At 45.5% G+C, this 24,656-nt stretch overlaps 1 protein-coding gene across 2 annotated transcripts in view; it reads right to left on the bottom strand.

Moving 5' to 3' along the window:
* NLK (nemo like kinase) overlaps window positions 1-24,158 on the bottom strand; it is a 36,065-nt gene extending 11,907 nt beyond the window's left edge. Inside the window, exons 1-4 of one of the 2 annotated variants that reach the window (XM_030962768.1) lie at window positions 23,478-24,158; window positions 22,909-23,344; window positions 3,053-3,182; window positions 1,930-1,985 (exon numbers count right to left, since the gene is read on the bottom strand). In XM_030962768.1, coding sequence (XP_030818628.1) covers window positions 1,930-1,985; window positions 3,053-3,182; window positions 22,909-23,333 — 611 coding nt within the window. In that variant the 5' untranslated portion in view covers window positions 23,334-23,344; window positions 23,478-24,158. Of the gene's footprint in view, window positions 1-1,929; window positions 1,986-3,052; window positions 3,183-22,908 lie in introns of both variants that reach the window. The other variant, XM_030962767.1, reaches the window with a different exon arrangement.
* Between the last annotated feature and the right edge of the window lie 498 nt (window positions 24,159-24,656).

The raw sequence follows: 24,656 nt of genomic DNA, 5'->3' as shown, positions 1-24,656 counted from the left end.
TACACTCTGCAATTCCTGCTGGTACCTACGAAACACTGAATAATTGACATGAACTCTACCAGCTCATTTGCAACACATCATTCATATCATTTTAGTCATTCTTTTATTACATTTCTTTCCCCAAAAAGGGCACTACAACTCTTTGGAAAGAACAAAGGAAATCACTCAATACCAACTCCAGCCCTTTACGCTTTTATCACTGTTCAATATATCCTACTGTAAAAATGGAACAGCCTATGATCTCTTTGGGAACTCTACCAGTGGACCAACAAAATAAGTTTTGACATCTACACCCCCCAAATATGGAACATCTTTACCTGATCTTCTTCAAACCAGTCTCAAGTTAATTCTCCTTACACTACAGTAAGCAGAAACACATGCAATTAAAATGGGTATATAAATCAAAACATTTACTAAGTCATTCTTTTAAGGAATGTAAGGGTCCTAAGTGCACTTATTGTAATTATTTCAAAAGAAAGGACAAAGAAGATTACACATAATCTTCTGTTGTCAATATTAGAGTCAAGAAATTAACAAAAATATAAAAAAAGGCAGCCCTATAGAACACAACTCAGAATGACTTAAAGTCAGTTAGCCATGAAGGAAACTAACATTTTGGTTTTATATTCAAAACTTGGCAGTGGCTAAGCTCATAAAAATAAGCTTATCCCATTTAAATATTCTTGATTGTACAATTACACGGAAGGAGTAATCCTTAACCTAGATCTGATTTATAACTCATATGACTTGTTCTAAATGAGGGCATTGAACTAGCGCACATAACCAAAATCCAGTTTCTGAAGACTTCTTATATGCTCTTCACGTGAAAGAAATATCAAAGCAGAATTTTAAAGCTTTACCTAAACTCATATGAAAAGCCCCAGTATAGCACAGCAATATTTTCAACTAAATAATGTGTTTCTCCACCAGCAAGTTGTGCTGTACTTTGGTTAAAATTACCACGTTGATTACACCTACCTTCTTCACCAATCAATCCAAGGTATTACATAAACAGATCAAACCAGACTTCAAAAGTTCAGGTTACCTAAAAATAATGACAATTTCCCACCCATTAACTGTAAAGTGGGTCATAAAAAAAGCAGCTTAGACCCACCAGCACCAAAACCCAACCTGCCCAAGTCTAACCACAGGAGTGGCAAAGAACTTCTCCTGCCTTGAGAGTCAGAGCCCTCCCAGCTCAGGGATTCACTTTTCAGTACTCCAGAAAGCAGAAATTCCCTCCTTCACGACTAGAAGACAGCCCAAGCCAGGTTAGAAAAGGAAAAAAACCAAACCAAAACATGACCCTCATGTGAAGTTTTTCCATCAAATTCACTGCTAGAACCCAGTTCCCCACAGGCAGCTGGTACCTGTACTGCACCAGTGACACAGAACATTTCTGGGACACAGCTCTGGGCAATGGGCTCTGGACCAGGACAGAGCTGACCAAGGAAAGCCACAGCCCTGCCAGTCCACTGAAACCTCTCTGGTAACTCAGGGCTTCAAAGCCTGTGAAGGCAGAACTCTCTGAAACCACCACAAAGTCTTTTAAAGTACTGAGAGGAGATTAATTGCTGGATATGGTTTTAAAAAAAATAATTCTGGGGGAATCCCCATGAGCAGCAGCAGCAGCAGGGCCTGCTGGTCAGTCCCACACTCCTGCACACACTGGCCCAGGTGCAATCAAAGCGCAGCTCAGTCCTGCACCATCCCACCCCAAAGCTCAGCTCAGTCCTGCACCATCCCACCCCAGCACCACCTCACAGCTCTGGATGCTACAGGTTCACTCCTGGAAATAAAACTGTCCACAGGCAGGCTCGAGGCTTCTGTGGTTCCATTTCATAGATTACACCACACACTGGCAGCTTCTAAGCTAATGAAAATCACATCTACCTCAATTAAGATGTTCTATTTTTATATTTAGGATACATTTCTTCAAAATAGTCGATGTGTGGAGGCTGGAGGATGTCGAGGGCAGAGAGTACCTAGGAAATACCACACAAGGTCAAGGCCTATTCCAGAACAAATCCCTTTCAAAAAGACAGACTGCACATTTCTCACATGGCTTCATTTTATTCTATCCCACAGACAGACCAATGTTCTGTCTCACCAGGTATGTAAATTTAATAACCCACCATGTCAAATATTCTGTACATTCAATGACTCTCTCTTTTCTAACTCAAGACATTTTTTCCAGCTTTTTGAGTAGTAGTTTGAAAGCACAAATTTATCTATCCAACAAAAAGTGGTTTCTTTACAATATATATGAACACAGAATCTTTGAAAGAAGTAATTCCAGCAAAGAAATGTAAAAGCAGAAGGTATCACACTTTGTTCTGCCTTTAGTCTTTCAGAGTTTTGTGATTCACTGCTTCCACATGGGAATTGCAAACCCCAAAGATGTTCCCATTCTGAATAAGCAGCTCAGTGGTACAAAAAGCAAAAGGTAAAAAAGGTAGAAAAAAGCAAAAACATAGAAAAGCAGCAGCAAAGAATTCCCATCCTCTCACAGAGGAAGATACTCCTTGGTGTAGTCATTTGGATACTATCCTAGGAAGGGTCATTTGGGTGAAGCACCCAAATGATATGTGGGTGAAGCACCCAAACTTCAGACGCACTTCAAACTTCATGGGTCAACTCAAATAGAGTTTAAATGTTTTAACTTAAGCTGACTGATTTTACCTAAAGCAGGTTTGGGAGAGGACCAGCAAAGGGGACAGCACCATGGAGTACAGAACTGCTCAGGAGGAACAGTGTCCAGCTGACACAGCTCTGTGCAGCCAGACATTTACCCAAAGTCTGAAATAAGGCTGGGCAGAAGTGTACTGACTGTCTCAGTGCAAACACTTTGGAGGGGAAATTATGAGTTTCCTTAGACTCTTGACAGTTTCATTTTTATAGTGCCTGCAACAGTAATATCTGAGTTTCTAGAAAATCTGATCACTGTAAAGCATTTTAGACATTCTGTAACAAAACACACTTCTGTTAAAGAGAGCTACATTTTACATTTAGGTTTTCTCAAAGATTTCAAGATTACTTTGAATTTACTTACATTGTCATGCTTAAAAAAACACAACATCTTCAGCTCCCGGAAGACCCTTTTACAAGAGACCAAATTTTGGAAGACGTTGGGCATCTTTTTGAGTGCAACTCTCTTTCCATCTCGTGGATCTGTTACTGACCTACAGAATAAAAGATAAAGAACATCACATACTCCTGTTAGAGAGTTTGCTAAAGAAGAAAATATTATTTTAAAATCTTTTATCGTTCTCAGGTCAGTGAGTCAAAACAAAGTGAAGCCATTTCTAGGGAAAAGAGCACTAATGTGAGGGCACTGAGCAGTGTCCTGCAGAGCCTGTGTCACACAGATGTGATCATTCTGCGGATGGAGCGCACACCCAGCCCAGCAGTGCCACACACGGAGCTCATGGTGACATCAACACCTGCAGTGGATGTCAGGATAAACATCCCCTTCACCTCCCAAAAACACCTCATTAAAACGCTCTCAGTTACCCAGATCAGATTTTATCAGGTCTGTCGCTCACTTCTTCCTCTCCAAAGAGGGTAAAAGATCTAATAATCCTGTTCTGACAGAACACTGGCAAGTGTAAGACTATTTATTGGTCTGTCACCAAATCACATCTGGAGAAGCAACAGCACGTGGTATCCAGGTTTGCACAAATGTAAAACAGGCATGATACTGGTCCTTCTCCCACACAACTTATGGAATGCAAGTATAGTAGCTCAGGAATTATAAGGTGCTTTGCACATGGCAAGTATTTTAATTTAAAATAATTGGATTCTGAAAATAGAATTTTATAATGAGAACCATAAAACTAGAGCAAGGAGATTATGGTGCCTCAATTCCCAATCCCAGTTTTTAAGGTGAGTTTCTCAAACTACAAAATAGAGTATATGCATATTTTTACTGGGATGACCAAAATAACTTCAATCTCAGTGCAGTGTTGAACCCACAGAAGAATCCACATCCAGCTATGCACCCTGATAACTACATTTGTCCTTTAAAAATTGCTGGCTTTTCTCTCTCATGTGAGTCCTCTGCTGTGCCAGGCCTGGTGTGGCTGCTCTGCTCTTCCCAATGTCTCCATACAACAACCATTGCTTTGGGTGAACAGTGTTTTCCCAGTCTCTCATAGAGGAAGGAGTTCAGTGGGGTTGCTGTGCCATTCCCATTTATGACCACTTTCTTTTTTCTTTTAAATAACCCCCTTTTACAAACAAGTGATGATTCCCTGCAGTACCCATCTGGAAAGCAATTCCTCTGCTCTTTTCCCCACAGCAGCAGCAATGCCAGCCTGCTCCTCACCTCCCTGCCTTGGGTTGGGAGCTCTGGGCTACTCACCAGCAATTTCACTTCAAGGGGCAGCACAGAACTAACAATCCAAGTTCTGAAGATCAGAACTGTCAGGCCTGCATGCCAAAGAACAGAAACAAGAAAGGAAGAAAGGAAACAGCCTGTCTGAAAACCTGGTATTTACAGCATCCAAAAAAAGATGCTGAAAATGTTGCTTTGTGTTTGTGTACAGTACCTACTTTGATACTAGTAAAATAATTATTTATAGCAATATGCTATCGGGTCACATATCCCCAGGAGAAACTAGAAAAGCAGGAAAATCTCCTAGGAGCTAATTGAGAGAACAGCTAGAAAGGCAGCTTTACTTACTGCTGCTCTCAGATGAACACATTTGAATTCCCTGCCCTGCTTTGTGAGGACATTCCAGCACGGGTGAACCCCGCAGCAAAGGGCCCAGCAGGCAGGAGCCATCCATCACAAGGCACTACTGAAGCCTCAAAGGGTCCACTTACCAACCACCAACTGCAGCTGGGATAAAGAGATCACAGACCAAGATTCAAACCAAAAATAACCTAGCAAAAATTTATATATAGGTATGGGGCAAAAAATAAGTGATTGAATCTTGTGCCAAAGCAGATAGCTGAGCTCCAACCATACCTTTGGGAGTGACACTGAGCAGTGAACCCAAGCTGGGGGATCCAGCACTGAGCACTGAGGGTGCAGTGAGCCCAAACCCCAGCCCTGCAGGGACACAGGGGGAGCACACAGCTGGGACAAAGGGCCAGGACGTCCTGGGGAGCAGATCACAACCAGAGCAGGTGAGGGACAGCAGCAGAGCAGCCCTGGGGCCAGCACAGAAATGGGATGCAGCCCCTGAACTGCAGTGGGTGCCCTGTGCAGCAGGGCCACTCTCCTGCCACCAGAAACCCTTTTGTTCTGCTCATTATACATAATGTATGTATGTCTTGCTATATTTAAGAACTACATAAAAAGCTTTTAAAATAGTCTGACATAAAACACATAAAGAAAAAAGATACTTTACAGAACCCGCACCTTCTATTTACTTTGCAAGCTAATCACACCAGAAATAATACAATTTTAAAAAGTAATAGGACTACAGAAGAGATTAATGACACAATCCAGACCTCAAGTTAAAATGTTTTCAAAGACAATCCTTATCTCAAAGAATCCTTGCAGGCATTCAGCCGTTTCAATTACGCATTATAAGCCTTTAGCAACTCTCTGCCATGTTGATGGCAAATTTTCAAGGTGGAGTCTATGCCAACAGTGACTTTTTCTCTCCCTGAATCCAGGTCAAGGCATACACATTGTTCTGTAGTTTCAACTGGTAGAAAAACAAGTTTGTGACTGCTCCATGCAATTATTACACAGGAGCAAGATAATGAAAGAATGTTCTTGGGGTGGTGTGGGAAACTGCTGGTGGAGTTTGTTCTGTCACGGAAACAAACCTTCCTTCGCATTTATAGAGAATATCTATAAATTTACATCAGGAGTTACCAGAAGGGAGGGAATTTAATAGGATTACTCTGCAAGTTTTTCTTATTAGTCAGTGAACTTTTTTCCTCAATTGCTTGACTCTTAATCACACAGGCACTTCCAGCAAGCCTTACTTTGAGATATGTAAGTGGCCTGGTCCCACAAGCATTTCAGCTGCTCACCCAGGCATGTTTGATGTACCACTTTAAAACAAACAGCACAGCTAATACTCAAGGGCATGTGATCCCAATATGCCACTTTTTCAGCACATGGTATCGCAATCAATCACATCTTGGCATATTTCAAAATATACTTGAGCATGGGATGATATTAAAAATCCTTTAGAAAAGCTCACAAACCCAAAAGATTCCCAAGACTGAAGTGGAAGGGCAGGGAGAGGCTGTGCACTTATCAAATCTCTTATCTGGGAAATGCCTGATTGTGTACATAAAATTTGCACACAGGCACAGGCCATGAGACCAGGCTCTGCCCTCTGCAAAGTCACTGCCAGGCACTGAGCCCTACCAAAATGTGACAAAAACTGCTCCACAACATTTAATGGACTGTTGGGTAGCAGAGGGGAGAGGTGAGGAAAATAAGAACATAAGTGCGAAATCCTTAAGAAAACAAACCAATATATATTTGTGGATTTTGCAACAGATGTCTTACTGAAGGAAAAAAAAAAATGCATCCACAGAAGCTAAGTTTTCACGCAAAGCAGCTGCTTTAGCAATTTACCATTATAAAGATTCAAACACCAGGGAGACAGGCCAAAGGTGATGTTCCAGGCTCTGCAATGACCTTGCCTTCTGCCAGCAGTGTTTTCTCCCATCACAGACTGCAGACCATGTCCCACACCGCTCCTGACCCGCACACAAAACGCCTTCTGAAGCTCTGTGACAATTCCTAATGGAAGTTAAATTATTCACATGCTATGGTTCTGTCTAACTTTAGCAGCCTGAAAGTCAGTTTTGCAGCCCAAAGCTGCGAGTGAGGCGTTCCTGCCCAGGGCAGGGGCTGCTGCAGCTCGGGCTGGCCCCAACCAGCTGTGCTGGCACGGTGACACGGCCAGCAGGGAACAGCCCCCAGACAAAGGCAGGACAGACAGACGCTTGTTCAGGAACAATGGCAGCCCGGGCATATGTCAGAGAGGATCTCAGTCAGTCACACTGCCTCTGCCAAGTGAACAAGGAGAGGGAGAGGTGGGATTAATCTCTTTTGGAGCGCTCTTGGGTAACACATGAACTGTTTCTCTAGAGGTGCCTCACTTGAGCAGCGAATGCAGAGAACCAGCAGAGCCTCCTCGTAGATAACCAGATTGCCGATCTGAGGACCCCAGTTTTCTAATTTCATATGAGTCTTTTCTCCCTGTGTGTGCAGCCAGGGCCACGCTGAGTGTCACAGCCCACTGCGCGCCCTGTCCTGCCAGCAGCGTGACCTGGGCTCCCCTCCAGCAGTGGTGGGAGAGGGATCATCAGGAGCGAGGATTTGTTTTGGTTGGATTTCTCACAACAAGAGTTTCAGCACACACACTCATGCAATTAGCATGGCATTATAATGGGTTTTACCCTCTGGCTGTACATACATTGTCTGAAAGATGCAAAAGCTGATACAATCTCATTTAAAGGAGATATTCATAGTCATTTCAGCTATAATTTTTAAAAGAAAAGCCACCCACAGATTCATTAGGAAAAGGTGGAAAATATTACAGCAGAGCAGTGCTCAGTCCTCTTCACTTTACTGCCATGACCAGAGCTCCCTGGAAGGCTGCTCTGAGCTTACAGCATGAGGCCTGTCCCCAGGAAGAAGCAATGAAACTGGAAATCAGGAGCCCTGACAGGCACAGCAGCAGGGAGGCTGAAGGAGGAGCACAAGCCAGGGAAGCTCACGGAATCCCAGGATGACTCCAGGGAGTGAGGAACTGCACTGACCAGAGGAGGGTCCTGCACCCACCCACCAGCCAGAGACACAGCTCAGAGAGGAATCACATCATTCCTTGTTAAATCACACCATTCCCTGTTAAATCACACCATTCCCTGTTATCCCACCTGTGAGTTACATTAAATACCTGCTCACCCTGAGGAACTCAGCAGGGCCCAGGAGACTCAAACACTGACACGTGTGGCCACCTATTCACATCAGCAGTTTGGGGACTTAAAAAATATTCCAAAACTTGCACTAAATCATTGCCTACAAAAAGTCCCAGTAGCTGCACCACAGAAGAGTCTGAAACACTGAGGCAGAGTTGTCAGCGACAGCAGAATTTTTAGCACACAAGCACAAAAAAATAAGGTTTCGTTGTTAAAAGACATTATCAAAAAGAACAGCTGTTATTTTTCAAGCTATTTAAGCACTGGATGTGCTGTTGATTTTCAGGTCACTATTGCTCTGTAGCAGCCTCCAGCTGGCAATACTTCAAAGATCCTAAAATGAAATATTTACAGTGGGTAAAAAAAAAAAAACAACAAACTTTGAGAGATATGATATGAAAGCAAACTGCAAAAAGATAGCTAAGGAGATACTACTGAGCAAAACCTGGATTTCACTTGGATTGAACTTTGAGGCAGAGAAGCCAAGTCACAGAGTTGCCTGTGTCACCCATCCCTGCGGATCAGCTGCAGGAGCCTGAGCGCTCACTGACACAACTGAGCGCCTGACAAGGAGCCATGGGCGGGCTGATATGGATTGACAAAAGCTGGGTGAAGGTGTTCACAGGCAAAAGTAAAAACTTCTTACACTTCTGGACATCTGGGACCTCACAAAACATACTCCACCTGCTAAATATTTTCTTAATATTTTGGCAAGTAAAGTAGGTTTTGCACGCAGGAATCTACATGTGAACAAAAAATTTGTGTTTCTTGGAAAGGCACTGAACAGAAAATAAGTTACTTAAGAAGATTACACAAAAAGACAATTTAATTAACTGACTACCAATGCGCATTCTCAGCATTTCATTAAGTTTTCTCAACATTCTCCATGGAATACTGTAAAGTAATCAAAAAATACCCAAAGGCACTTCAAGGAAACCTGTAAGTTACTCCAAATAGTGAAGTCTTTCTAACACATATCCTCAGGAGCTGGTCTTTTTAGTGGTATGGGACCTGGGAAAGAACCTGACTGAATGCAGGCGAACAGATTCCATGTAGAACTTTCACATGAGCCTGAAGAAAACATCCAGATTTCATTTCCACTTACAGGTGTTTTACAGGAAAGGGTTAAACAACTTCAAAGGTGTGCTTCACTCCCTCCTGCTAAATGCAGACCTCTCCAGAGCTCCTTTTCCAGCCATCCATGTCCAAAAAAAGCCTTTTAACGTTGGTTCTAATCACACCCTCCAGCATGTGTGCCATTATCACTTATTCTTTACAAATCAGAGCTAAAAGCAAAACTGATTACTGCAAGAAATCTGTCTCCTTGAACAAAAAGTGATTCAGAGTATCTTACTTAAAAGAAAGGAGTGAAAATTAAAGGGATACTGTTATGGCTAATATCTTTAAAAATGTTTAATTTGTCTTCCTTCATGGAAGCTTAAAATTGAAACTGCTTTCCAAATCAAATTTATTTCCCCACTTATACAAAATTTTCTGACTCTGCTTCAGACCTTTTTATTCGCTTCTCAACTGCCTATATGAACCACAGCTACAATAAATTACTACACTACACATGACATTTATTCAGATAATTTTTAATTTCATTTTTAATTTTTTTTCAGCCAATGGCATATCTCTAGATGTGATGCTAACAAATAAATAACATGCCCAATAAACACATAGACCTCCATGTATTTTTACAGTTCTTTCTTCTTTATTTTTAAAGTTTATACCACTATAACATGCACATTCCTGCCCCAATTCACTGACCTCTATTCCCATTCCCACCAGCCAACCAAGAAAAACCCAGATGAGAAACCTTCCTCTCCACGTCCAACAAGCCTGCAGGCCTTGGCACAGTTCCTGGAGTATTTCTGCACCTCCAGAGCAAAGTAGGTTAATAAGGTCTCTGGTCATATCCCCGACTGCTGCCTTGCTTCCTGCAATAATCACCCAGCTCCTCTCTTCACCAGCAGCTCTCCCCTGCACCTCCATCCTCCCACCACATCTCCAGACCAGGAGAGAACAAACCCACAGGGAACGGTGCCTGAGCTCCTTTCTGCACAGCAATCCCTCTGAAGCAGCTCAGCACCTCATCCCAATCAATACCTCAACACTTCCTCTTCCAGGGCAAGCCTGTCCTGTTTCAGCCAGTCCTTTTTTCACCACAATCATGTTTCCTGACATAGAAAATCAGAAGAGGATTCAAACCAAAGTGTACAACAAATATTAGAAACTCAGTACTTCAAAGTAATTGCACTGCAGTGTTCCCTGCTTCCACCAGGGAGATATTTGTATCTGTTGGTTAAGGATTAAGCCTCAGGACTTTGATGTATTTGTAGATAAATACACAAATAAATAGGTATATATGTATGAGGCTGAGGGTACCTTTTAATTTCAGGAATTACTGCTATTTATATTCATCTCCCCAGATTCTGTAGTGATGATAAATACATGAACATTCATCAAGATTTTTAGCTGGAAGAGCCAAATCTTATTTACTGACCTTTTAAGTTTCAACTTACTCCGCCCATTCCTTATTCAAAGGAATTCTGTATTCTACAATAGTACAGAACACAGAATTGAAACCCAAAATGTTTCGTAGTTGACGCTTCTTTTACCAAAGAATCTCTTTCATTCTCTTTACCAGAAATTATTTTAGATAACAGTGCTTTATTTGTCTTGCATAGGCATGGATGTTAGAATCACCAAACTTTAAAATATTACTTTAAATACACACTAAGCCTATAAGATGCTGTAATTCCCAAGCCCAACACTTCACAGCGGCCAAAGTAAACACTGAGCAGAGACATCTCAATTGCTCTGCTGCTGAACAAACCAAAGAGCTGAGAGCCAAAGGAGCAGCACATCTGACACGAGTTGTGCAGCTTTTCCCATTGTGGCAGCTCAGGATCCGCCCTTAGGCTGTCTGACAATGGTGGTAAAGGCCCAGCCACATTATAAGCTGTGTCCTTGTAGCTGTGCACAAGGCATTTCACATCAGCTTTTCAAAGGCTTCCTCTGCACGTTTTACTCACGTAAATTAGTGCAAACTGCTGCCATTTTTTTCTATGTAAAGATTTCTACATGCTCAACCCTGCCCAGTCATTCCTTCCCTGAATTACTGTAGGAACAGAAGGGACACGTCAAAACCCAAGTGTGGGATAAATAAATTCATAACCTCTACCATCCAAAAGTCTAGAAGATGTCTCAGATGGGATATTTTTGGAACATGAAAGAAGTGCTTTATATTTTATTACATGTTAATGAAGATTTAAGAAAGACCCGTAGCCTTGCAAAAAAGAAGGGAAAAGAAAGTAAAAATCAGTCTCCTATTTATTGCCAGAGCATTTAAAGACACATCAGTCTCCCATTACCATGGGCCAGTGAAGTGAATGATCCTCTGTCACATACCATCAAGTCTCACGGTGCTGTAAAAATTCCACCTATTTCCTTGACAGTCTCAATTACACTGGAGCCATAACCACTCCTTTTCAATAGATTCAAAAGGCAATTTCAGAAATCCGGAGACATTGGAGTGACACACTAAAGTGGAGAGGTGAACAGCACCTTTGAGAGAACAGCCTGCTGAGAGTGGGACGAGACTGCTCAAAATTCTTCCGTCTCTGCAACAGCAGAACATGTAGCTGATGAATTTCTGTGAGAGGTCGTTTGGCTACTGTTCAAATGTCTGAAATACTGTAAAATTTGCAAAATCGAAATTTTCAGGTAAGCCAGCCAACCCTGTTCATGTCTTGGTGCCAGGGCCAGGTGACCTGTACCAGGTGCTGGAGGCAGCACAGCTCCAGTGATCCTCAGCCTTTTCCCCCTTCTAAAACTCACCCACAAAATGTCATCTTACAGAACTGTTTAAAATATTACCAGATCTCCAAGGAAAGTGTGTCTCTCCCTCTTCCCACTAGAAGAAAACCAGCCTGAATTGTTATAAACCAAATTAACGGATGTGCTACAATGCAGTTGGTTTGGTTTCACATCTCCAGCCGCAGAAACACCAAGGTCTGACCTGCAGGACTCCCTTGTGACCTCCTCCTTTCACAGATGTGTTTAGCTTCCAGCGATCTCCATGAACTGACAGGAAAATCCTAATATATGTTTCTCTATTCTGAGTCTGTCAAAAACCTTGTGATAACAGATGGAATCTCTACCATGGGTGCAATTCCAGGGGAATGAAATTAATGACTCTAAAATACTTCAAACTCAAAATTTAAACAATAGTTCAGGATGAAATAAAATTATTAAAGAAGAATTCCCTTTACTGGGTCATTTGGTAAGTGACAAAATCTCCTTGGGAACAACTGTGGGAGTGATGATATATACATTTAATATTCAAATTACCAAACACCTGTCAGTTCTCAATGTTTTAGATGAGGTGTCACATGAGTAAACAGTAGCTTAAAAATGATAAGGTGACATGCCCAAGACAGAGATCAGAAAAAAAGCCACAAGTAGGTCAAAGCTGGTCCTGATTCTGTCAACATTCACCTACTTTTCCTCAACTGCTTCAGAAAACAATAAGCAATCCAAACCAAAGGAACATACATGCTTTGTTTCTTCAGCAGGGGCAGAAGGGAAGCTCAGCTCAGCTTACAGGCTTGGGTGAGGATGTGAATGCCCTGCTGGCAAAAGCACGGTGCAAGTCCCTGATCCTGACTTTTCAAGTGCAATCGATGAGCAAATATACTCAGAAAAGCACTCTGATACCTTGAGGTATCTATAATAATTGAAAAACCAAATCAAATGTACTTTCAACTTCGTAATTAAAATCTGCTTTTAGTTAAGCTCTTAGGTAGAACTCTTACTGTCTTCAATTAAATCAAGTGATCCATGGTAAAACAGATTTTTTAAAATACATTTTTGCCTCTCAGAGCAGCTGTAGGACATTCTCTTTTAGAACAGTGGTGCACAAAGACTGGCAGAGTGCAGGATCTGGGCTGGTCTTCCTTTAGTCACTGACACAGAAGGATTCCCCAGCCCACACAGACACTCCCCTCTCCACACAGTCCAGATCCACAAGGAGAGAATAAAATTCTTTCTCTGCCAAATCATAAATGGCAATTTTCAATGGCTTTTAGACTTAAACATAGCATCCTTTCTTAATTTCACATCCTTTTGTTCCAGCTCATCATGTGAATATTCACTGGTGAAGCAGCACTGGACAGAGTACTAATGATGCAGGCCACTGCCCCTTTAAATTAACAGCAATTATTATGTGGGAGCTTCTGCCCCCAACAATTTGAATTTAGACATAAGAATAAAGTAGATGCTAATCATTACTCACTGTCATTTCACTTTAAAAGTGGTATTATTTTTATACTAGCCTTGGTTGGTTCTGGGTTTGGTAGTTGGGTTTTTTTTTCATTTCCATATGCTGAACTACAGGAAAACAAAAAGCACTAAACTCCACTGGTCTTTACCTGTACATCTTGTTAACAACAGTGACTCTGAGAACAATGACTTAGAAGACACATGCCCTTGACAAAACTATTGGCAGATCTCCATTTCTGGGTCCATTCCTACCTGTCCTTGCGATTGAGATACAAACTGAGAATTGAAAAATGCGAATCGATCGGGAGACTCCCCACCTCTGTTCAAAACCAGAAACAGTATCTCAATTCCGCTAGCGTTGTTTTGACTGTCTTTATCCTGTTTTTTCAAAGAGCTGAGAGCAGGTCTGAGCTGCCCCCCTGGTGCTGGGCACCCCTGCACACAGCCCACGTGTGACCTTGGGCAGCGCTCTGTAGGTTCACGTGAGGAGCACACGGCTCCCTGGGACCTGTCTGACCCACAGCCCTTCCTCCGGCCAGAACAACAACCAAAACAGTCCTTCTGCTCCACCATCACCCCCACCAGCTACACAGCAGCAGCAAGGAGGTCTGCTCTCCACTTCAAACACAACACGGACAACACAGGGGAGCCAGAAAGCACTGAGAGGCTCAGGAAATTCTTTTCTTCATTTTACCAAAAACACTAGCCTAGGAATTGATAAAATTAAGAAAGATGGATGGCAAGCAGCCCAGAAATAATAATGCCTTCTCTTCCTTGTCCTGAAAAGAAATCCTCCTTCCAAAGACTGCTCTGAGCGAGCCAAGCAGAACTTACAGAAACATCCAAAGAGAAGTTATACTGCAAGATGAGAACAGCCTTTAAACAATGCTTTTGTGCTGTCACTATGCAATGTCTGGGGGGAAAAAGCTCTAATTGAGGCTTTCAAATAGTCTCACATGGGCTGCCAAGGGCCTTTAAAAACGAAGGCAGGAGGAAGCCAAGCAGGCCTCCAGTTAAAAGGCAGAGACACACTTGTGCTCAGAAGCCAGTGACCTGCAGCTCTACTCCAGACAGGAGTGCCCTACATCAATCAAGGGCTTCAGAACGGACTGGGAGAGAACTTTTTCTGTATTTCCTGTAGCATACCTTAACCCATTAGGAACCAAAACAGCAAAGGCTGAATAGAATGGGTCTCAGAGAAAGCCAGAGCACGTGCCAGGCTCCCCTCCCTCACCCAGAGTGCCAGCACACACCTCAGCAGCTGTGCACAGGAGGAACACTGCTCCTTGCTGAAAGCTGCTTCTGCCTCCATGGAGGAAGTTTTGCTATTCACAGACAAATACTCTTCCATAGTTACATGAATTTATATCAAACAATAAAGTGCATTACCTGCAATAGCCAACCCCACACACACAGCCAAGGGAGAAGGCAGAATCAGTCACTCTTCAGAAAAAGCATAATAAACTATCTCAAACCCTGAATAAGTACTTGGCCACCAGCTCAACACCATCCCCAGCTTCACTGGTCCCATTGAGCAAAGGCTCTACCCTGACACCACAAAACTCAGCAAACCCTAAGAGCACCTCCTGGTGGTACCCGGATAATGGAGACAAACTGCAACGAACCAGGAGCAGACTTGGGATCAGCACCACTCCAAAACGACAAGGAAACTGAAACACCAGCTTCTCTGGTGAGCAATTTTGGGGTTTTTTCACAACTATTAAAATGTATTTTCATGTAACAGAAGGGAGGAAAGAAAATCCTCCTCTGAAGTCCAAGGATTACTACAGTTCCCAGTACATTTCACTTTTCCACAAAATTTCCTGTAAGAGTTTTTGAACAGAATGCTCTGAAAAACCATTTCTTTTTTCAAATCCCACATAAGTACCATCATATCATGTTCTAAGAAAATTTAAAGAAATAAGAGAATATGTATTTTACACAATGATTCTGTTATAACCATTCTGATGTTATATCCAACAGCATTAAGAGCATAAAAATTCCACTCACACACAAATGCTTCCAAGCCTTTATAGAAAAACACCACATCAGGAAATTAAAGAATGATACTACCAGGACACACTGATTCTGCCACAGCCCTCAAGATTAAAGCTCAAATTCTTACTAAGCACTTTTAAAGACTGTACATGGCCATGTTCCAGAGCTGTAGCCATGGAAGTTGTTTCATATCAAGGCTGGTGTAAGTCTGCCTTCATTTATCTGTCACGATTGCATAAGAAAAGATGATGCAGCTTTAAATACTGAAATGAAGTCCAGATTATTCTGGTAGGTTTGGTGTATTGTTCTGGCGCATTCTGAGCAGCATTTTGGTACCTGGCTGTCCTCCCCTGCAGCTTTGTGCCCTCTGTCCCCTCTCAGGGCTGTACCCACACCAGCCTGAACAGCACCACGTGCACTCACTTCACACACCTGAGTTCACCTGAACACGACTGGCATTTTTCCACAATTACTGAAACCCCCCCAGGCAATTTGTAGCAAAACCAGGGAACTGTGAACCTAGAAAACTGAGCTGACAGTTTCATTGATCGAGGCTCTCAGCAGACTTACAATACAAAACTGAACCTTACAAGCATCAGCACCTCAGTGATTTTAAGGCATTTGTGACCATGGGCAAGTTGGGGATTTCCCCAAATGAGACTCAGTTCTGTAACCCACATGCTGGAATCACAAGTGTTCAGCCAGTTGGCACCCACAGGCTGCAGCCCATCCATGTGCCCACAGGACACACTAAGGAAGTTCACGTGCTCTATAGAGGAGATGACTTTGCTCTTTTCCAGGTTCCTCCTGCAATGCACAATGGATGGAGCTACAGTGATTTCCACAGGGAAATGTTATTTATTTTCTACAATTTACCCCTCATCTCCAAACACTACTGTTTTCATTTAAGCATGCTGTTGGTAAGCTGCACTTCATACCAAGTATCACAGACAATGGCAGAAAATGAGAAAAATGGGCAGAAGTGATGAAAAAGTCAGAAAAGACAGTGTGGGAAATAAAAATTAAATAAAAGATAAGACCTATGTTATTAAAAAAAATACTGCTACAACAACATTTGTTTTTATAACCCCTCTTAGACAGGTGATGGCTGTGGTTTGTACCACCTGTAGCTACCACCCATTCAGTGCTCATCCCATCCACTTTTTCCCTGTTACTGCTGATTATGAACAAATACTCTCATCAATAAACAAAGCATTGATCCCAGAAGTCTCTATCCTTTTCATACATGTTTGTACTGCCTGCCATCTGCCACTTTGATTTAAGCATCTCCCACCTTACTCAGGGGTCTACTTTTACAAAACAGGCACAGTAGTTACTCTGACTACCAATAAACCAAAACTTACAGCATCTACTGCGAGATTTTCTAGCACTTAAAACTCTTTGTGGATTTTTAACGCAGCTTTTAAAAAACATCACCAATTATATTAATGAACACAAATTCCATTTAAGCAAACTCGACACACCTTTGAGCCAGCTTCTCTCACAAGAACAGCTGCACATTACCTACTCCAGACCAGGAGGCAGAACTTTCCAGAGGATTAAAGATACATGAGACCCAGATACAACCATTACAAGTAATCAAAAAACACTTCAAACATATCCCCAAGGCTTCCTCCACTTCACCTGCCCAAAGCTATTCTTTCTATGCCATTGTTCCCTGAGAAATGAAGCAGCCCAGGCACATCCAGCAGCCTCCCCCCAGACCCTTTCATGGCCTTTATCTCCTGCTCTGGGGGATCCCACACTTTGGGCTGCATCCTCACACCTTCACCCCCTCCAAAACACCAACAGCTCTGTTTGGGATTAGGGAATTCAACAACTTAAATATCCTCTTAAAAAGAGATGAAAGAATCGGGGGGAGAGAGAAAGAACATCTGAAATATGTCTTCTGGAAAATCAATATTAGACTGCAGATCCAGTCACAAGCTGTAACATTTGCAGAATTCAGAGGAAGAAAGAAAAAACACTGAATGCTACCAGGATCTAACTGGATTATCAGCATCCAGTCCTGTGTGGATACAAACAACATCAAGGTCTGCAGGTGCTGCAAAGCAACTTGCATTTCAAGTGACCTCTGAAATGCTGACCTTGGTATAATTTACAGTGAACTAATTTATCCCAAATGCTCCTTGCCCAACTTTGAGAAAAAAAATGTTATTCACATTCCTTCTTTCTTGCATCATGTTACAAGACAATAATGAACAACTCGTATATTACTTGGATAGAATTTCACCTAATCCCAACGTCTAATTTGAATGCAAGGAGTTATTATATCCATTTCATTTAATTCACTCCATTTGGGAAACAGTCATTTAAATGTTAACAGAATTTTTCTCTTCAGGAAATTTGAAAAAAAGCCCCAACCACTCAAACACAAAAAGCTTTGCAAAATTTCCCATATAGAAAAACCTGAATAAGGTCATTGTTCTACTACATTTCTTCACAAATAAGGTCAGAATCCAATTTAGATAAAGCAATCCCATAAAAAAATACTGACATAGGGATCTAAGATCATCACCTGCAGCTCCTTCCATTGTGATGGTGAATGTGAAACCCCATCGCCACTCTACTCAGTGCCCACTGCCAGTGCTGCCTCCTTTGCCTTAGGCACCCTCCTGGTTCCCTCCAATAACGGCATAAAAATGACTCTGCCTCCTTCTTATGAAATCAGTGTCTATCTGCATCAGACAACAGCAGAACTCACTGAAGTAGAACACAAAGAGCGGGAAACTCGTGGTCCAAGCCTGGCCCCACCGAGCTGGGGGAAGGCTGGGAGAGACAAACACCCCAGTGCCATCAGCCCTTCTGTGCCCCTGCTCTGTGCCCTGGGCACGGGGCTGGAGCTCCCCAGTGCCATCAGCCCTTCTGTGCCCCTGCTCTGTGCCCTGGGCATGGGGCTGGAGCTCCCCAGTGCCATCAGCCCTTCTGTGCCCCTGCTCTGTGCCCTGGGCATGGGGCTGGAGCTCCTCAGTGCCATCAGCCCTTCTGTGCCCCTGCTCTGTGCCCTGGGCATGGGGCTGGAGCTCCTCAGTGCCATCAGCCCTTCTGTGCCCCTGCTCTGTGCCCTGGGCATGGGGCTGGAGCTCCTCAGTGCCATCAGCCCTTCTGTGCCCCTGCTCTGTGCCCTGGGCACGGTGCCACAGGGCTGGAGCTCCTCAGTGCCATCAGCCCTTCTGTGCCCCTGCTCTGTGCCCTGGGCATGGGGCTGGAGTTCCTCAGTGCCATCAGCCCTTCTGTGCCCCTGCTCTGTGCCCTGGGCACGGTGCCACAGGGCTGGAGCTCCTCAGTGCCATCAGCCCTTCTGTGCCCCTGCTCTGTGCCCTGGGCATGGGGCTGGAGCTCCTCAGTGCCATCAGCCCTTCTGTGCCCCTGCTCTGTGCCCTGAGCACGGGGCTGGAGCTCCCCTGGGCCATCAGCTTTACACATTATACAGGTCAAAGCTAATCACTGTCCACCTGTTAATTAACAGAGAATACTTCCTGATGGTCAAGTACTGTCTTCTGCTAGTAGGCGAGGTTTGAGGGACTGGAAAAAGGTGATACAGACAGCTTCAACTTCAGGAAAAACCTCTCCCACCAGAAGTCCTAATGAATTTCATAAAAGAAATGTCTATAGTTCAGCTTTTGCTAAACTTTTGTCACTTTCCAGCCTAAGCATTGTTAATAGTATTAACTATGCCAAACATCCTTGTGGTTTTCAGCAGTATCAGATAGCAGAAGGGGAACTTCTCCTGCCACTTCTCAGACTTCTCTGAACCCATAACACCTTCTTTTCCTTAATATACATTCTGGCAATTTTGTCCCAGACACATTATCCCCACTGCATCCTTGCTCAGCAGGACACATTCCTTTAAAGGAGAGGGAGATTATCACTTTATCCTGGGAACGTCTTTCCTGCTGCTGTGCTTAGTATCAGTGCTGGGATAAAACCCTCTTAAAATAGTTCCAGGGTCCAGGCAACAATCCATTGTATGCAATATTCTTTTGGGTTTTATGGAGCAATGACTTTGGCATTTTCAGGCCTTTGCAGGCCAGCAATGAACAGTAGATTAAGGCTAAATTATTTCTGCCCTTAAAGTTATGACAGCCTGAATATGATGTCCTGTCTCAACACCAACAGCCAAACTGTTTAGAACACTGTATTGTCATGTGACCTCCTGAATAAAAAGGATTAGAGGCAAGTACTTTAACCCACACACACAATTGCAAATGGGGTAAATCGGGAATTTAAAAAATATTAATTCAAATACTTTCTTCTATTGTCACTTGTAACAGCTTTCCCACAGAGAAGCATTTTAACATGGATTTGTTATTATTAAGAGAGATTGCTTGGTTCCACAGTTTTTGATGAACCACAATAACTTCTCAAAATTAAGAGACACAAGGAAGACAAGCAGAATTCCCCCACACCTTACATTCCTATCCCACTAGATTAGATATATCCCAGCCAACAGGACATTTCCACATTTCAGCAGCAGTGTTACCACCTTGAACCAGCAGCAAGAGTTGTTATTCCCTATCTCCCTCCTGCAGCTGCAGAGCCTCTTCACCAGCTCAGGAACCCTGCATGGAAACAGCACCAGCACCTCTTGCAGACACACTGAGGCTTCACCCCTCATTTCAAACCTACCAGCCTTGGCAGGTTCAATCGATACATTTTTTTAATTATCATTATTATTATTTTTTTAGGAATCCCACCAGATGGCAGCAGCATGTCTCCCCAGCAAAACTGGGAGCACTTCTCCAAAGGACAGCTCCTCATTCTTGGAACAGACACAAGACTTCCCAAACTCAGCCCTGCTCAGTCTGAACCACAGGACACAGACAGAGCTTGTCGCTGACATTAAAATCTGGATTTTTTCAGCACTTTAGGAACATGAGAGCAGGGAACACTCCAAGAGCAAATCACTCTGCTTTTGGCAAATGAGGAACCTGACTGGGTTTGCAGCAATTCGCCAAACCAGAGCGTGGGGAAAGAAACCTGCAGGACCTGGGGGAAGTCCCTGCAGTCCTGCCCCTGCCCAGCAACACCCTCCCTGTCCCAGGGCAGCAGGGAGAGCAGATGCTGTGCCAGGACAGCTGATTTCCACAGAAGTGGTGCCCAGCTGAGCGAGGACACGGCCTGTGTGCACAGACCCCAGGAGCAGCAGCACCCGCCCGCAGCGGTTAATAACCAAAGTGCTGAAGCACCAGGCTTTGGCTCTTCCCGAGCGAAAAACTCCAGCAGCACATCAGCGACCCCGAAACATCATCGAGTAGCAGACAAATGAACTAATGACAAATGCTAACTCAACTGCCAAGAGAAAATCTCTCTCGGTGAGGTAACGGGAAGTGCAACGCCACACGCTGATCGCTCATCTGATGCACCGAACTGAGCTGCTGGTCAGCTGTGCCTCCCAAACAAAGCAGTGACACACCAGAGCACAAGATGAAAGACTTCTGCAAATACCCCAACTGTCTATGCAGTAACATCCATTTCCCTCAGAAGCACCGATAAAAACTTTTCAGTTACCTATTAGCACAAATAATGCTCAGACAAGATACTGAGAAAAAACAAATCCTCCTTCCAAAGTCACTCAGGCTTTGTGAATCCCGCGTCACGCTTGAACCCAAGTGCATATTGCTCATGTCCAAGTCACCTCAAACTATAAATACTCAAGTCAGTGTTTGCTTTATCTCACATAGCTAAAATTCAATGACATGGGCATTTTTCCACATTTTGAATGAAACTAAAATCCAGTTTAATTACTGCTTACAGACTCCTAAATTGAGCCTGCACTCACCAGCAGAAGTTAACACGAAATGCCAAAAGCTGAGCAGTGACCACTGAATTCAAACACACGTGAGCAAAGAGGAACTCACTCCCACCAATGACATCCTCAGCCAGTGCAGCCGGAGGGATCCCAGCTCCCAGCTTCTGCTTTTAGCTGACACCCTCCCTCGTTGCTGTTTTCTCTCTCCCAAGCTGTTGTTACCTCCAAGCAGAGCTGTAGCTGCAGCTCTGCAGGCACAGTCCCCCGGGGGTAGGTCCTGCGGGCGGCTGCAGGTGCGCAGCCCAGGGCTCGGGATGGGCAGATGCTTTTGGCACTGCCTTTCCTACCTGATGTCAGTCAGACCCTTCCCTCTACACCTCCTTTCTCCCCCCAGCACCCTTAATGATATTATATTTAAATATGCAAGCGTGACCTTTCATTCTACTGAATACTGTGGAAGCAGATCTCTCTCTGCACCTTGTTTTTTGGCAAAGAGAACTGGGAAAATAAAGACCTGGAAAATGCACAGGCAAACAAAACACCAGAAAAAAGGGCTGATCTTACATAACGACATGAATTTAAGCAAAGACCTTAACAAATTAAGTTATAAAACTCCATACTTTAAAAAATATACAAACTGATGGAAATACCTTCAGATAATTTCTGAAAGCAGATTTCTTGTCAGTTTTCATTCTTTTACACCCACTTTTTAATGCTGTACCACAGCCAGAGCACGGCAGTGCTGACTGCACAACAGCTCCCCTCCAACGGGGAGAACTCGGCGTTTAAATTAACTCCCCAGCTCTGAGGGAAGGCACACGAGAGCAACCACAGCACTGACCTGCACCTCGCTCCTGCAGCTCCCCCGGCCTCCTCAGAAAGCACCACTTGCTACCAGCACTGGGCTGGTGATGCGTGGCCACCCTGAAGGGCTGGGCTGCAGGCAGAAAGGGTTTTGCTCTCCTGAGGCCTGCCCTGCTGAGCCCTCTGCCTCTGCCTGGCACACACCATGACCCGGCTCCTCTCACTGAAGCTGCAGCTTGGCCAGTGCCTAAAGCAAAACTCCTGGGGCACCCCAGAGGCTGGGCTGGGAACACCGCAGAGGGCTGGGACACCACACGCAGCTGCAAACTTTGCATTCGTGCTGCAGGAAGTGCACTGCAACACGCCTGCTCTCCAAACAACCCCCTGCCAGCCTTCATGCTTCCCAGCACAGCTCTGAATAGGGCACGCTGACAAACATTTATATACAAATATATATATATATATACACTGCTGCCAGCTTTGTGTCAGCGCTCCTGAAGGGCACTAATTACATCCATGGCTCTAAGGTAGTCACAAAATGCATTAGGAGAGATTCCACTCTGCTGACAGACTCCTCTGAAACGCAGCTGGGGGATAAAAGGGCCGGAGGCAGAGCTACAGTGAGGCAGGAAATCCCATTTCCATTTTTGAGAGGGGAGCAAAGTTCAGCTGTGCTGTTTTAGGTAGCACACAGCACTACCGCAGGTCAAACCGCTGTGAGACAAAGATCTTGACAGGTGACTGCACAAGGAAGACATTTTCATACGCTTTTCATTTCTGACTCTTAAGCCAGGTCAAAATGAATATTCTAATGCTCATTTGTTAACCTGAAATTTTAGGAAGCACGGCTTAGCTGCACGGATGCACGCTCTAATTAAAGGTACAGAAACGGCATAAACAAGCTGTATTGTCTCAGAAGAGAACGGCAGGGTGGGCTGTTAGTCAGAGGTGGCTCCTCACCACCGGGAACCTCGTTCTGCCAACGCAAACAAGCGAAGCAACTTTCTAAGAACGGAGAAGAACCAGCAAAAAAGCCCTTAGTAAGCAGCTCTCTTGTATTCTGATTCAAATGACAAAAACAAAGATGAGTTATGACCAGGTAAAGAATGACAAGGAGGTATCGGTTCACTTTTGTCTCTACTCACCAGACAACACCAAAGGCTCCGTATCCGATGGGTCTGTCCGGCTCAATGTCCAGTTGCTGCTGTGGATGTTGTGAGTGCTGATGATGGTGCGCTTTGACTGCAGCAGCTGCTGCAGCCTGTACCTGAGCTGGGGCTGCTGCAGCCGGTCCGGGGGCCTGGCCCGGGGCCGGGGATGGGAAGTACGGCTGCTGCTGCCCTGGGTTCAACATCGCGGCGGCGGCGGCCGCGGCTGCGGCGGCCGCGGCGGCCGAGGAGGCATGCTGCTGCACGGGGTGCACCGCGGCCGCCGAGCCGGCGTGCAGGTGGTGCTGAGCATGGTGGTGGTGATGGAGGTGAGGAGGAGGGAGGTGAGGAAGGTGGTGGTGATGGTGGTGGTGGTGACCTGCTGCTGCCGCAGACGTACCGCCATTGTAAGCCGCCATCATTTTTGCGTTGGCTGTTGTGCCACAAAGAGACATTCAAAAAAATGCCCTTTGATTGGATAACAACTGGGTCAAGCTGTCATTTGGCCATAAAAATTAAATCTGCTACACTTTAAAAGAAGTTGGGTTTCATCATACACGGCCCACCTTTAAAAACATGGAGCTCCACTGGCCTTATCTCCTCGCGAAGCCAAACAACTCGGGGAGTCTCTTCATGTGTGCGGGCGCCAACCCCTTCCCCAGCATCCAGCCGGGCTTGGCTACTCCAACTCCATCCTTGGGCAGCTGGGGTGGGGCCGGGGTGGGGTTTTCCTTCACTTTTGGTTATTTTTGTTGTTTTTCTTGTTATAAAAATTAAACACCGTGATCAATCCCCCTTCCCTCCGGAGGGAGGGCTCGGAGCCTCTGCCCTGAACACCCCGCGAGGGCTGGCCAGCCTAGCCCTGCCATTCCCACACCCTCTCCATGTGTCCCCCGAACCTCCCTGAGCCCGGGCACCTCCTACATCGCTCCCTCCTTCCAGACACCTGCTCCCTCCTTCCAGGCACCTGCTCCCTCACAGCAGCAACAACTCGGGAGTTTGCAACTTTTTCTTGAAGGCCTGAAACACACACAAGGACCCAGAGAAAGTGAAGGGGGGGCGCAGGACGAGGAGAGGGGGGGCGAGGGGGCTAAAAGAAGATAAAAACAGAAAGAGGAAGGGAAGGGCCGGGGCAGGACAGGGATCGCGGGGGGGGCGATGGAGGGGGAAAAGTGGCGAATGAATGACGGGGGCGGCGCGGGGCCGGGGAGGGGGCGCGGGGCAGGACGCAGCGGCCCCTGACAGCGCGACCCGCGGCGGGGCGGGGCCGGCCGGGCCGGGGGGTCGGGCCGGGGGTGGAGGGCAGGGGCCCGCGGCGCGGACGGCGGGAGGGTCTGGGGGCGGCCCCGGGTCCCCGCCCCGCCCGGCCCCGGCCCCGGCCCCGGCCCCGCTCTCACCTGGTCCCGCCGCCCCGCGCCGCGCCGCACGCGCTCCCCTGCGGGGCGCGCGCCCGACGCCGCCCGCAGCCAATCGCGCCCGGCCCGCTGGGCTGCGCGAGAGCCGCCCCCGACCAATCACCGCGCGGCGCCCGGCGCGCCCCGCCCACCGCGCGCGGCCGTGCAGAGCCCCCCCCACGGCGCGGCCCCGCCCCCGTGACCCCGCCGGCCAATCACCGCGCGCCGCCGCGCCCGGAGCCGCCGAGACCCCGCGAGATTCCCTCACCTCACACAACCCTCACCCCGGGCGGCCCCGCCTCCTTCACCTTCCTGCCACTCACAGCGGGCCGCCGGCCAATGGTCTCTGCT

This window comes from Camarhynchus parvulus, chromosome 19 (assembly GCF_901933205.1).
Source record: "Camarhynchus parvulus chromosome 19, STF_HiC, whole genome shotgun sequence".
Taxonomy (NCBI): Eukaryota; Metazoa; Chordata; class Aves; order Passeriformes; family Thraupidae; genus Camarhynchus; species Camarhynchus parvulus.
Note: the sequence above shows the minus strand (reverse complement) of the source record. Positions and strands in the feature narration are given on the sequence as shown.